This window comes from Amphiura filiformis, chromosome 16, assembly GCF_039555335.1.
Source record: "Amphiura filiformis chromosome 16, Afil_fr2py, whole genome shotgun sequence".
NCBI lineage: Eukaryota > Metazoa > Echinodermata > Ophiuroidea > Amphilepidida > Amphiuridae > Amphiura > Amphiura filiformis.
In genome coordinates, this window is record NC_092643.1 from 34050313 (window position 1) to 34064742 (window position 14430).

The following is a 14430-nucleotide window of genomic DNA, read 5'->3' on the forward strand; positions in this document are numbered from 1 at the left end:
TTTAACTTTGTACAAAATAAAAGTGTAGATAATAATGTCAGCTTTCTTTTGATACCAAATTTATTGATAAACACTCATTTTTAAGGAAAATCGCCACATATTTGCACACCGCCTACGAGGCTTCCAAAATGAACACTTGGCTTACAGTTTTGTGCAGAGTGCCCCGCTACCTCCACCACCACTGCCTTGGCCAATTGGATTGAGTCCCATGCTATAGATGTTCAAGATATCTTAATGACACCTTTCCATAATTAATAATTAACCTTTTCGGTAAATCCCATAAGCCTTTGCGAGTACACCTAAGAACTCGTCAATGCGCACATCGTTTATCGAACATCTTCACTGCGCATTTCAAGTCGGCGTGACGTCAAATGACGAGTTCTCAGATGTACTCGCAAAGGCTTATGGGGTTTACCGAAAAGGTCAATTGGTGTTTTATCTGTCATTTGATACCACATTTACTATCAAATCTATTTTTATTCCAATGATACATTAAAAAAACTAATGACCACCGTGAAAAATGTGATGCCACTCACCCATTTTAGATGTTGAGTTCAAAGCACATGCCCCTATCATTAGCTCAAGGCAGTTTATTGTTTCAACTATTTTACAGAATAAAAGTTCAGATAACAAATTCTTTTGATATTAAATTTATTGATATACACTAGTTTTTAAAGAAAATTCCAACATTTTTGCACTGCGAGGCACAAAAAATGGAATTTCCCATTGAGTTTGTACATAGTGATCCGCTGCTAGACACCACTACCAAATAAAAAGACTAAAAAAAAAATACATGGCTAAAAATGTTATTTTCAGGGAAAATTACGGCCATTTTGGATTTTTGTCGTGCACTTATTTTTTGACCCCACACCGAAAATATGGTATTATTATGTCCTGGGTCAAATAGAACACACACAAAATTCTCAGCCCATACAAAACAAAACACTACCCATTTATAGCCCACTCCTAGTTTTAAGATTGTTAAGATTACCCCCCCCCCCATGATATTAGGATTTAGTACTTTGGGACATGGGTCCCTACTAGGCATAGTTCTTATATCCAAAGTGCTGATAGGAGAAGAGAAGCTTGTGATCTTCATAATACAGAGAAGATGAGAAGATCTTCTCTGATAATAATCATAATACCACTAACATGTAAACTCCTCAACAAAAGTTTGGAAAGTTTTTTTCAAGCATCTGTATCTCAAATTATTTGCGACATATTCATATCGTGTTGCATAATCAATGGATAGCTACAATTATCCCCTTACAATGACACCCAATTTGAAACAATAACATTGTACACGCCTTGTGAATGTAGTGGGGTCTCAAAAAGAATTTTCCAAATTGACCATTATTCTCTTTTAAATGGGGTGTCATTAAAAGGGGAGTATTGTAGTTATCCATTGATATGCAACACGATATGAATATGTCACAAATAACTGGAGATACAGATGCTTGAAAATTTTTTCCAAACTTTTGTTGAGCAGTTTAAGCACTGAGAGCTTGTGACAGGAGCTAGGAGCTCATATTCAAGGAGCATTATTTACTGGCGATTTTACCAATGTGCTGTAAAAGAGAAGCACCCCTGCACTTGGTTAGTATTCTTAAAATGCGATGCTTTTACTTCTCAATGCAATAACTGACTATTGACTCAAGAAAAGGGATTGCTACAGTGAAAAAATCATTCACTTGATGTTGGTGTAATATAGCCTACAGTATAATTATACTAATGTCATACATTGAGATAATTCATGTTTGTGTTTACTGAAAAGTAAAAAAAGTCTCCATGATTTTTATTGCATTACGTGAATAACCTATGTGCAAGGGTTCTCCCCTGTAATGTACAATTTCAGAAAGATTGAGGAACTCTTATAATGACGTCACAAAGTAGAGGGATATTTCACTTTTTTTTCAAAAGTTGTAAAATGTGAAATATGGGCTACTAACCCTGTTAATAAATGGAACATCCCAATATAAATATTGGTTGTTTTAAATTTTTCTAGGAAGAAAAAAGATAAAAGATGTTGTGAAAAAAAATTATATTCATGATGCTCGTCTTAGGTGGCAAAAAATTGGTCAAAAATGGTATAAAACAGCATTTTACCAGGTAGGGGAAAACGTGTTAGGGGCATATTTTAGGGGGTCCCATATTTCCCAGGAGGAGGCATGCCAGATATTTTTAAACTGGTTACTGTGAACACTTGTCCAAACTTAATACGGTATATTGACAAAATATGGTTGAAATTTGACCTGATCTGACCCCCATCTTCCACCTTTTACCCATGGTATCTTTGTTTCTCAGATAATCGCTCTTAAATTTAATACAAACTGGAGTTGGGCCCTTCTTACTCTAATACCGTATACTTTAAGTGCTATAGTTCTGTAAGAAGATGTGTTATAAATAGCTATACTTGATTCATTTTACCTTGACAGTCGCGGGGGGGGGTCCTTTCGAACGTTCCAATGAGTCAAATAGGGCCCAAACTTACGCTAGAGCATGTAGAGTGAACACGATAATGCGATTGATTTTCTTACACGTAAAAATTCAGAGAGAAAATTTTGTTTCTCGTACAGGGCCTACTATAGACAATTACTTTTTGTTGGCCGCTGAGCTATATCTTTTACAGATACTTTATAACATGTTCCCATGTTGAAAGTTGACAAGCTATTTCTACTTGCTTTAAAGAGAGCACAAATATGCACACAGTATAGAATTGAATGAAGACGATTTATTTGTGCTAGGATTTCATTTAATAAAACTATTTTTTATTTTAATATACCTCATACCTAATCAAGAACATAAGAAAATATTGTAAAGGCCAACAAATATACGCACTCATGGGCGCTCATGCATAGGGAGACAAACATGATAAAGTTAATCTATTCTTTTCATCCTCGATCATTAACCTTTAGAACATTTCACATGCAAGCTGTTTGTCTCAATGCCTTCTCGGCAATATCGGACATAGTAATTTAAATCGTGAAACCGTAGAACGATCTGTTGGTCAGCATAGATATTGAATAAAATTGAATCCCATCACATCAATTCAAAGTTACACCCTTTTTTGAAATACTGGTTATGGACAATACATAAATTTGTTAATTATCTAATAATTGCACAAGTAGAAGCACCTAATATGTAAAACAGAAGGTTTATTGTAGTGAAAAGCAGAATTCAAGGGTAAACAAAACTCCACTTTAACCCAATATTTGTGGAAGAAAGACCCAACTCTATGGAGTGGAGTGGAGTTGGGCCCCCACCCGCACACACATTGCCATCCCATCTATGATACTCCCACACGCCCATCCCTACTCCTCTCCTCGCACACGCACACCTCGCACATGCCAAATACACTTGATTCTCACCTGACAGGAAGCCACTTAAAATTGATCCTATACTGTATGCCACAAAGTTCCACATGAAGGCATTTGTCATTCTGCTATGCTCGATATTTTCCTTTACAATCTGAACACCCGCAAGTATTCCCAATGGACGCCCAACTCCAAGTCCAGCTGCAGAGATGCCCATTCCTATGTAGCTATGCAGAGCGGAGGAAAGTGGATGTAAAAGAAGAAACAAGCAACTTGAAACTGAACTTGAATACAAGATGATATTGTTCGATAACAATTTTGCTATTACTGGATATGAAATATATGCACAAAAGTTTCCAATTCCACCAAGCGTTGCCAGAAAAGCGGCCTTGTATGGAGAAATACCAATATCCATGGCAGAAGGTACAAGATATATCAGCCAGCCTGTCAGTAAATAACCATTACCAAAGCAGTATACCATCCTAGTCAGGAAAATACCATTGCAGAATAGCTCCAAATCCAAAGAGTACAATATGTTGCTCACAATCTTACAACATTGTCCAGTCTCTTGTTGTTCGGAATCGTATTTCGTTTCATTTTGTAAAGACGCGCGATGTTGTCTATTTGGAACATCCTGTGGATTACAAGAAACAGGTCTCAGTAACGCACCAGATATCACACAATGAAGATTTATACCACCAAGAATCAACATGGTACCACGCCATCCATAGACATCGTTAAGGAACTGTGTCAGAAGTGGCATGATAGTTATGCCGATGGAAACGCCTGCACGAGAAAATGCACTTGCTTTGCTGTAATCTTTGTCATCAAAATATCTCGCGAGTTCTCCCGCGACAATTGCTTCGGCACCAATGACGAAACCTGAAATATGGAAAAGATAAGGCAAAGGTTTGTCATTGGTTGTGTAGAAGACAAAACCATTTGGCCCTCACGGGTGGTCTCATTGAACATGTATTCAAGCTCAAGAGAGGCTCGGACGAGTACTGTTATAAGTCGCGATGAACATACATAAATCCGCCGGTAGCGATCAGCCAAAGAGGCCTGAAGAGAAGCACACGTTTCAAGGTGTTTTTGAGTACAATTATTTCACCCAAAATTTTACCCTAATTATAACTGATTTTGTGATACCCTTTTTGAGTAACATCTGTGCGATTATGGTACTCTTTCAACCTATTTTTGCTGTTCTGATACAATAAATACTAGATACTAATTACAGTCTACAGTTTTACAAAGTGAGCGATGTTTAAACACTTCTAAATCAGTTTACAACATATAAGGAAAATCGTTTATAGTTATTTTGTGGTAAACGTAGTTCTTTGTCATTAACCTACCAATAAAAAGACAGGCTATCGATAACATATGTACAGATGAAACCAAAGATCCAACAATTAATCCTACTGATGATATTATGCAGAATATGATGACTGTCCATCTTGCTGAAAATCGTTTACTCAGTGCTCCAGCTAGTGGACCTTGTGAAAACAAAGAGAAATAACAAAATCAAAAACATGAACATTTCAATAATGGTATTTTAGATGTCGAGTTACGAGAAGGATCCAAAACATTCTTACAAAATAATGTACAATAACAATGTATTTGTAATGCCTCTTCATATAAAACGTTAAACAATTCCGCTTTTATATATATACAGCCTGTCTCAAAAATGTGCAAGTAAAAAGCGCCCTCTTTGCCTATTAGAAAATACTGTTGTGACATGATGCTTAGATCAACTTCAAGGGTACAGACTTAGCTCTCGAATGCCGTTTGTTCTGTTCAATTTGCTTGTTTTAACCTCAAGATATGTTTAGTTAACAACGCAAGGGTAAAATCACAATTGTGCCACTTTTATTAGGAAAAAGGACTGTACATGTAAATCAATGATAGCATCAAGTTTATCAAGAGTTCCTTCGTGAAATCAAATGAATGCATCGATTACATAACAATACAAAATTGTTTTATCATGATACAGGTATAAACTAGACTTAGCTGTGGTCTAAGACCACGAACACAGCCGTGTTGTGACCCCTTAATGACCGTTGACCCCAAAATCTACGAAAACCCCATAGGCATTGGCTTATGTCAATGCATGTGTACACACAGTATCACTCTGCCATGTTATTTGTGATAGAAGGGACATTTTGAATGTTTTTTTGTCTTGGACCGGTCACTCCCTTAATGACCTTTGACCCCAAATAAAAAAAATATCACATATACATTAGGTAAACTTAATTCTTGTGTGCACATACCGTCACTCTCCTATGTTTTTCTTAGCTAATAAATTTTTTGAAGGAATTTGGTTTTATACCGGAAGTATTTGACCCCTGTGACCCCTACGTGACCTTTGACCCCACGAATTTCATGTGACATGTAGGGGCAATAAACTGAATCTCGACCTACTCCCCTAAATTTGCACACGGCACAAGTACGATTCATTTCACACAAGTCTAGCGCGCGGTGCATGCAGTCTATAAATAAATCACGGTGTCATGCACGACTCGCGAAACGTTGCTACATTGCCTGCATTTCGCGGGGAATTTAGTTTGATGTTGATAGCCTACAAGTACAAGTACAACATTTATGGCCACAATTATTACCATAATTAGGCCCAAAAAAAAGTGTTTGTTTGCCCAGACATGGGGTAGAAAGGAGTGGGTCGGTAGGTCGATTTTTTTTTTTTTTTTTTTTAGATCTGTACACGTGTTGCAGCAAGTGGGGTAAGAGAAAATATACAACATTCAGTCTTACATTTTGTACTTGTGTCAAACTTAAATTAGAGGTTAATGAACGTGTATTACTTGCTGGGAGAGAAATTAGACAAAAATAATGCATGCATGCTGATGTTGATGCGTAGCGCAAGTGCATTATTTAGTCCAATTTCTCGAGCAACAAGTAATACACATTCATTAACCTATTTGAATAGTATTTCATACACGAGAAGAAAAAAACCATGTGATTTTGCTGTGTTTACTATCACTAAAAATGGTGGAAAATAGGACCAAATATAAATGCATCAACCCACCCGAAAAATCTATGCGATAGCGTGCGTAAGCACTACGCGTAGTACGCGGATTGCACATTATACACAATCAATGTACTCCGCATACTTTTCTAACCGCGTTTCTGATTAGCTGCTTTGATATAGGAGTGTATGAATGTATTTCAACCTTATACCATATAAAGTTAAACCTCTTGGTAACAAAATCAGGCTGGAGAACAAAATCCCAGACCATACATGTACTTGTACTTGTCATGCTTGGTTCTTGATATTGATGTTGATTGATGGTAAAATATTGTTGGCATGGTTGGGGAGGGCTAAATGGGAAAAATGAAAGCTGTGATTGCCAGGAATATTAACTTTCAAGTGTAATTTGGCATTTTTATGGTGAAAAACATCATTTTCTTTATTTAAAAAAAATGTATGATGTTTTTTGATTTCTTGGGTCGGTCGTGTCTGGGCAAACAAACACTTTTTTTTTTGGCCTTACCGGGCATAAATGATATAACCCTGGATCTTCCTGCCTGGATTTATAATATTAATAATCGAAATAAAATCCCGGAATAAAATGCTTCTTTTTAGTTTTAATATGCGTCATTGAAAGCTATTGAAGATGAAATAATATTTTATTATTTTTTTTTAAAATAAAACGAAGCGAAGGTAGGCCTATCAACTGGACGATAAATAGGTAGCTAAATAAATAATACAATTATTAACTTATTTATATATTTATTTATTTGATAGTCATCTTTCTCCAAATAAATAAATAAATAAATAAATAAATTTAAAAAAAATTAAAAATTAAAAAAAAATTAAAAAAAATAAAATAAAAATAAAATAAATAAAAATAAAATAAATAAATAAATAAATAAAAAAATAAATTGATAAATAAATACATACATAAATAATAATAACTCATTCAATCACTCATATGCGATCAATATAGATCATCACTTACTCAGTCATTCAATCAATCAATCAACATATCAATTAACATATAAATCAACATTTCAATAATTGTATCAACCAATCAATCATAAGCTAATCAAAGCACCCACTCACTCACTCACTTACTCACTCAATTCCCGTCTTACTCAATCATTCATTTTACTCATAAATACATACTTAAATAATTAATTAAATAAATAAGTAGGTAAGTAAACAAGTAAACATGTAAACAAACAAGTAAACAACAACAATTAAACAAGTAAACATGAAAACAAACAAGTAAACAACAACAATTAAACAAGTAAACAAAAACTAAACAAGTAAACAAACAAGTAAACAAACAAGTAAACAAATAAGTAAACAAGTATACAAACAAGTAAACAACAAGTAAACAAACAAGTAAATAACAACAAGTAAACAAACGAGTAAACAACAAGTAAACAAACAAGTTAACAAACAAGTAAACAACAACAAAACAAGTAAACAACAACAAAAGAAGTAAACAAACAAGTAAACAACAAATACAAAACAAGTAAACAAACAAGTAAACAAACAATTAAACAAGTAAACAAGTCTACAAACAAGTAAACAACAAGTAAACAAACAAGTTAGTAAACAAACAAGTAAACAAACAAGTAAACAAACAAGTAAACAAGCAAGTAAGTAAACAAACAAGTAAACAGATAAGTAAACAAGTAAACAAACAAGTAAACAAGCAGCGGTTAGCAATTAATTTATTAAATGAAAACGATTTACACCACTCTGGAAGTAACTATAAACACACAAACAAATACATAGATAATAAATTAAAACCCTTATAAACAAATAAACAAACGAACGCATAAACAATAAACAAATTAGCAAACATAATTATAAACAAACAAATAATCGAATAAACAAATGTGCAAAAAACAACAAAATAATAAACAAACAAATAAACAAAAAAATAAACAAACAAACGAAGTAATTAACATAAATAACAAATAAATAAATAAACCTATAAATAAGCAATATAATTAACAAAAAGATAAACAACTTTTAAACAAAGAAATAAAAAAAATAATAAAGTAAACAAAGATAAACAAACAAGCAAACAAACAAATAAACAAACTTATAAACAAACAAATCATCAATATAATTAAAACAAAGATAAACAAACAAACTTAAAAACAAACAAAATAAAGGCAAATAAACAAAATGAACAACAAAGATAAACAAACAAACAAATAACAACAAAGTTTTAAACAAATAAAAAATAAACAAACATATAAACAAATAAATAAACAAATGTTTACACAAAGAAAATAAACAAACATGTTTCACATCCGGGTTTTTAAAAAAAGAAGAGGAAGAGGGGACTTTTTATTTTTTTATCGCAAAATTGCCGGTAAATATCCATAGGGCTGTTTTTTGATACAACAGGCAGTGGCGGCGCCACGGGGGGCATGAGGGGGAAAATGCCCCCAGTCATAACTCTTGCCTCCCCAGTAAAAACCCAAAATTAAGAAACTTTCCACTTTTTGCGGCAATTTTTACTTTGCCACCTCAATGTCATGCCACCCCCCCCCCACGAAAAAGGAGGAAGCCATTTTTTTAAGTTGTTTTTCCGAGAGGTACCGGGAAAGACCCCTCTAATTATCACAAAACCTTCCAAAAATGTTTCTTGTAGGCCTATATTAGCTAGGCTATAGAAAGCATCTCAACTTCATAGACATAGGCCTAGGCCTAGGTATGTTTTGAAAAGTTAGCCTATAATAAACTGAATTAAAAAAAAAAATATATATATAGGCCTATAAATTGAAAAAACCTAAAAAAAAAGCCAGAGGAGACGTGAAACATGTTTATTTATTTACTTATTTTTTTATTTATTTAGCCTAATAATTCCGGCGTCCAAAATTGCAAAATATTTAATTAGGCCTAGTCCTATTTGATCTTTAGGCCTATTTGACATTTTCTCAAAATGACACAGGCCTATCAATTTGCTACTTTTTTTTTTACTTCTTAACTGTGATACTGAAACACCCCTGCATTTTAAATATCAATGTATAAAATCAACCCTAAATCGCAATAATTATATCTGCAGTGCCAAAATTGATATTGGGATGTGACCACTCGTTTCAAAATAAAGAAAATAATATGTAATTAATTAATACTCCTACCTAATTAACATGCAGTCACGTCGTGCCTTTTAAAAAAAATCTTAAAGGGCCTAAGCTAGGCATATGCCTATAACCAACTCACGGCATTATGATAGTTGATTGCATAAAGCATTAATATTTCTATGGATAGTGGCCTACACATTTTCTTTTATCATAAAAGTAACAGTTTATTTTTCATGATTTTAGCACACTTGTATGCTACCGACTACCGACTTTAATAATGCTTTTAGCACAACGGCGTCTTTATACCAGAACCAGAACCAGACTACCGAGTACAGGCAAGTGATCTCAAGCACGGCAAATACAGTTACGTGGTCGCCTGGTCAATACATCATGAATACACGCAAAGTCTTGGACACAGACTAGTACTTGCACATGCGCAAAGCGTGTGAGGATTTTAGGGGACTAGGTCGAGATTCAGTTTATTGCCATGTAGGGGCATGGTCACCATGGTCACCATGTGCCAGTTATCAGTCAAATTCATTTGCAGCTCAAGAAGATACGGAAGCAAACAGGTGCTAAAAAACTTGACTTCGCAGCATTAAAAGAAGACAGCAACATCAGAGATATGTACAAACTCAAAGTGAGCAACAGATTTGAGGTGCTGGAAGATGAAGGGGACAAAGACAATACCAAATGGCAGATTTTCCTAGAGTCGATCATGGAAACTGCAAAAGAAGTGATTCCACCAAGGAAAAAGCAAAATAAACATAGCTGGATGACAAAAGACACTCTAGATTTGATGGAAGAGAGAAGACAACAAAAGGTCAAAAATGAAAACAAGTACAAGGAACTTGATGATATGGTCAAGAAGAAGTGTCTTGATGCAAAAGAATCATGGTTCAACAGCAGATGCGATGAGCTTGAGAAGCAGAGGCATACAAGCCCCAAAGAAATGCACAGGATTATTAAAGAGGTTTGTGGAAAGAAGGGGTGTACCTCAGCTGGATGTATCAAGTCGAAGGATGGAGATATCATTGTGGAGAAGGACCAGATCATCAAAAGATGGACTGAATATATCTCGGAACTATTTGATGATGAGAGAGGTGAAATGCCAACTATCAATCGGGAAATTGACGGCCCAGATATTCTGCAATCTGAAGTGCAATCTGTGGTTCACAATATGAAGAACAACAAAGCAATTGGTCCTGATGAGTTAGCAGTGGAACTGATTAAGAACTTAGATGAGTTGGGGATAGTGAAGTTGACAGAAGTGTTGAATGAGATATATAACTCAGGTGAAATTCCTCCAGAGCTGAGCAAGTCCATCTTTATCGCTTTACCAACGAAACCTGGAGCTATATTATGTGAGTTACACAGGACAATAAGCATAATGAGTCATGCAGTGAAGATCCTGCTGAAGGTGTTGATGAAGAGAGCAAGGAATAAAATCAGACCAGAATTTTCATGCTGAGAATGTTATGTGAGAGGGCGATAGAAATGAAGCAAGACCTGTATATGTGTTTTATTGATTACACCAAGGCATTTGACACCGTAAAACATGAGGAACTGTTGAATATTTTGAGTGAGATTAATGTTGATGGAAAAGACCTGAGAATTATCAGAAATTTGTATTGGAACCAGACAGCAGCAATCAGAGTGGGCAATGATGTAGGGGAGTTTGTTGAAATCAAGAAAGGAGTGCAGCAAGGATGTGTTTTTCGCCAGATTTATTCAATTTGTACAGCGAGTGGATACTAAGAGAACTGGAGGATCTACCAGGAGTGAAGATTGGTGGGACAAATATTAACAATCTAAGGTACGCAGATGACACTGTCCTGATAGCTACATCTGAGTCAGATCTTCAACAAATAGTCGACAAAGTTGTGACTGAAAGTGAGAAGAAAGGACTGTTCATCAACTGCAAGAAAACTGAGTGTCTGGTAGTTACAAAGCAAAAGGATGTTCCTATCTGCAACATTAAAATCCATGAGGGTAATCTGAAGCAAGTTGATGGGTTTAGCTATCTGGGAAGCTGGATCACAACAGATGGGAGGTGTGACAGAGAAATCAATAGGAGAATTGCAATGGCAAAGAGACTTTCACAAGGATGAGGACCCTCCTTTGTAATTTGAATATCACCATGAATACAAGACTCAGGGTCTTAGATTGCTATGTACTACCAATTCTGAAATATGGTTGCGAGAGCTGGTTAGTCTCAAAGGCAATGGAAGATCGATTGCAAGCAACGGAAATGTGGTTCCTCAGACGAATGTTGAGGATCCCTTGGACTAGTCACACCACAAATGAAACAGTATTGCATAGAGCTGGCAGGCAACGGATGCTCCTGAGGAAGATCCGGAAACTGCAACTTGATTTCCTGGGCCACTCTATGAGGAAAGATGATCTTGAGTGTTTGTTTCTTACGGGGAAGATTAATGGAAGGAGAGACAGAGGGCGCCAGAGGACAACATATCTTCAGAGTATCGCAGCCTGGACGGGTGTGGATAACATCAAGCTGTTGAGATTGGCAAAGAACAGGATGGATTGGCATTCCATGGTCGCCCACGTCACTGTATATGGCACATAGAGAGAGAGGGGGGCATGGTCAGTGATGATTGTGACCAAGTTAGGTTAAAATCGATGCATGTATGTAAATGCTAGAGCAAATGTAATGGTCGGCAGAAGAAGAAAGAAAGAAAGAAAGAAAGAAAGAAAGAAAGTAGAAAGAAGAAGATCCTGTAAGAAAAAAGACACAGCCGTGACTAACGTCAACGGCTGTGTAATGATTCTCTTTTTCCACTTAAAAAAGATTAAAAGATAACTAAATATTTCACATTCTGCTGTAAAATTAAATACATGACATATCAATATCATGGTAAATACTGTTCTCTTTGTCACTCAAGACATGTTAAAAGACAGACAAATATTGTACACTCTCCTGTAAAATTCAAATCATGTCAATGAAATATTGCACATTACGCTCGTATAATTATACGTTTGAAATTTTACACTAAAGATTTAAAATCCATTGATGATTTTCATCAAGTCATAAGCACAATTCCGAGTGTGCAGCAGCTGAATCCGACATTGCTTGAAATCAACAGTTTACATGATGCAGTCATGTCTACAGTAGAATTCATCTCGACCTTTGCAGGACTTAAACCCCATTAAAAGCTATTAAACCAAGATAACACTCATTGAAGCAGCTCAACTGATTAAATCAGATCTTCTCTGGTTGTGCACAAGTGTCTGTTTTACATGTGCGACATCGCAATAAAGCTGGTATTATAGCTTCATTTGGGTAACCGATTATAAAGGAAACGAAAGGAAACAATGGTATGTGTACCTTTGTTCACGAAATGAGACAATGCCCTGCTTTTTGTTAACCAGCATTCTTGAAAATGAGCAACATAATGATTGTTGACTTAACACGGTTTGGAAATAATTTCTTCATATTTTTGGTGTTATTTGTCGTTTACATATCCTTCCTAAAACACAAAAGTGCGACCCTCTCCAAACATCTAAATTAGCTAAAAATTTAGGACATGTTACAAAACTATATTTTCTAGAACCTATTTAGAATAGTTTAAATGTAGCTTGTACCGTTTTTTTGTGGCATCCTTCAGAACGCAGCGGTCCGTTACCAATATAGCTCAATATTTTCGGTCAAATCTCCATTCAATTAACACGGGGAGTTGGCTAGCTATGAGCTAGCTATGCTTTGCCCTCACTCATATTCTACGAAAGTGCGACCCCTTCTGAACATCTAACCTAGCTGTAATTTTAGGTCATGTTAGAGAAATATATTTGCTAGAAGTTTGGAGAATAGTTAAAATATTGGCCGGTTATTTTTCACACATTGATGTTAACTAGGCAATGCCCATATACCTATAACATACACTGTTTGTAGAGGTCACGCGTCAATGGTGAGAGCACTGTGTATTGTGTATAGGAAAACGGACAGTAACTGCAGTATGAGTCAATTTTACAGATGGTCTTTAACATTATTGTTCGTGTACATAGGTCACTCAGAGCCCCCTTCCTTCTGCGTGACCGTCACCTGTAACGATGAATCTTGCTACCCTCGTCTTCAATACAATTATACTACACAATTGTTGCTAATCCCAACGCTCTGCAGGGTTTATTGTTCTATTGTTTTCGAATAGAGCGCTGACATATTGGAAAATGTTGCCGATCAATACTCCTGAGAGTGTACATTCAACGTCTAGTTTTCGAAATTGGGTGACTTGTGTTTGGCAGGTGCAAAATACATCTGACTGTGCGTTTTAATAACGTAACGCATAACGGCATTCATCGAATGGCTGCTTTATTATGTGTTTAATTTTTACAATAATCATTATTACATTTATTTATCATTCCTTTCTTTTCTTTCTCTGTACTTATTCTTTCCTAGGCCTACAATAACTTAATCACCCCCTCCTTCTCTCTCTTCCCTTCTTCCTCTTTCTTTCTTTTTTTCTTTCTTTCTTTCTTTCTTTCTTTCTTTCTTTCTTTCTTTCTTTCTTTCTTTCTTTCTTTCTTTCTTTCTTTCTTTCTTTCTTTCTTTCTTTCTTTCTTTCTTTCTTTCTTTCTTTCTTTCTGTTCTTATATTTCTATTATTTTATTTGCTTCTCCTTATTTCTTTTTCTTCATTTGTCATCTTTTTCCCCTCCTGTAGGCCCCTCTCATTCTCCATATCCCCTCCTCCCATCTTGCTCCCTCATCCCCTCCCAAGACTTCTCACAGGGGTGAATCTGCCCCTCCGCATTTGGGTACGCCACTATTTCTATGCCTATACATGACTCAAACTGATGCTTTAACTTCGAATGCATCACAAACATCTGATAGAGTACCTCTGGTTCTCACCTACCATCCCCTCAACACCAGAATTGCCAAGATCATCAAGCGCAATGCCAACATCTTACAGGCTGATAGCACCACTAAGAAAATCTTCCCATCGCCTCCTTTGTGTGCTTATCGCCGCGATAGAAATCTTCGCGATGAGATGGTAACTTCTTCTATAACCAGCCCTACCGACAGACGACAAGAA

General features: G+C 35.7%; 2 protein-coding genes across 2 annotated transcripts; both read left to right on the forward strand.

Annotated features, from left to right (window-relative positions):
* Positions 1 to 10005: 10005 nt before the first annotated feature.
* LOC140172581 (uncharacterized) lies at positions 10006 to 10851 on the forward strand. The gene has a single exon (XM_072195722.1). The coding sequence runs from the start codon at positions 10006 to 10008 to the stop codon at positions 10849 to 10851; it is 846 nt and encodes a 281-aa protein (XP_072051823.1).
* Positions 10852 to 11520: 669 nt separating this feature from the next.
* LOC140172582 (uncharacterized) lies at positions 11521 to 11967 on the forward strand. Its single transcript, XM_072195723.1, has one exon. It carries the CDS (start codon positions 11521 to 11523, stop codon positions 11965 to 11967), a length of 447 nt encoding a protein of 148 aa, XP_072051824.1.
* Positions 11968 to 14430: the final 2463 nt, after the last annotated feature.

Excerpts from the sequence above, each read along its gene's own strand:
- LOC140172581 (XM_072195722.1), top strand. The coding sequence starts at position 10,006 with ATGTACAAACTCAAAGTGAGCAACAGATTTGAGGTGCTGGAAGATGAA.
- LOC140172582 (XM_072195723.1), top strand. The coding sequence starts at position 11,521 with ATGAATACAAGACTCAGGGTCTTAGATTGCTATGTACTACCAATTCTG.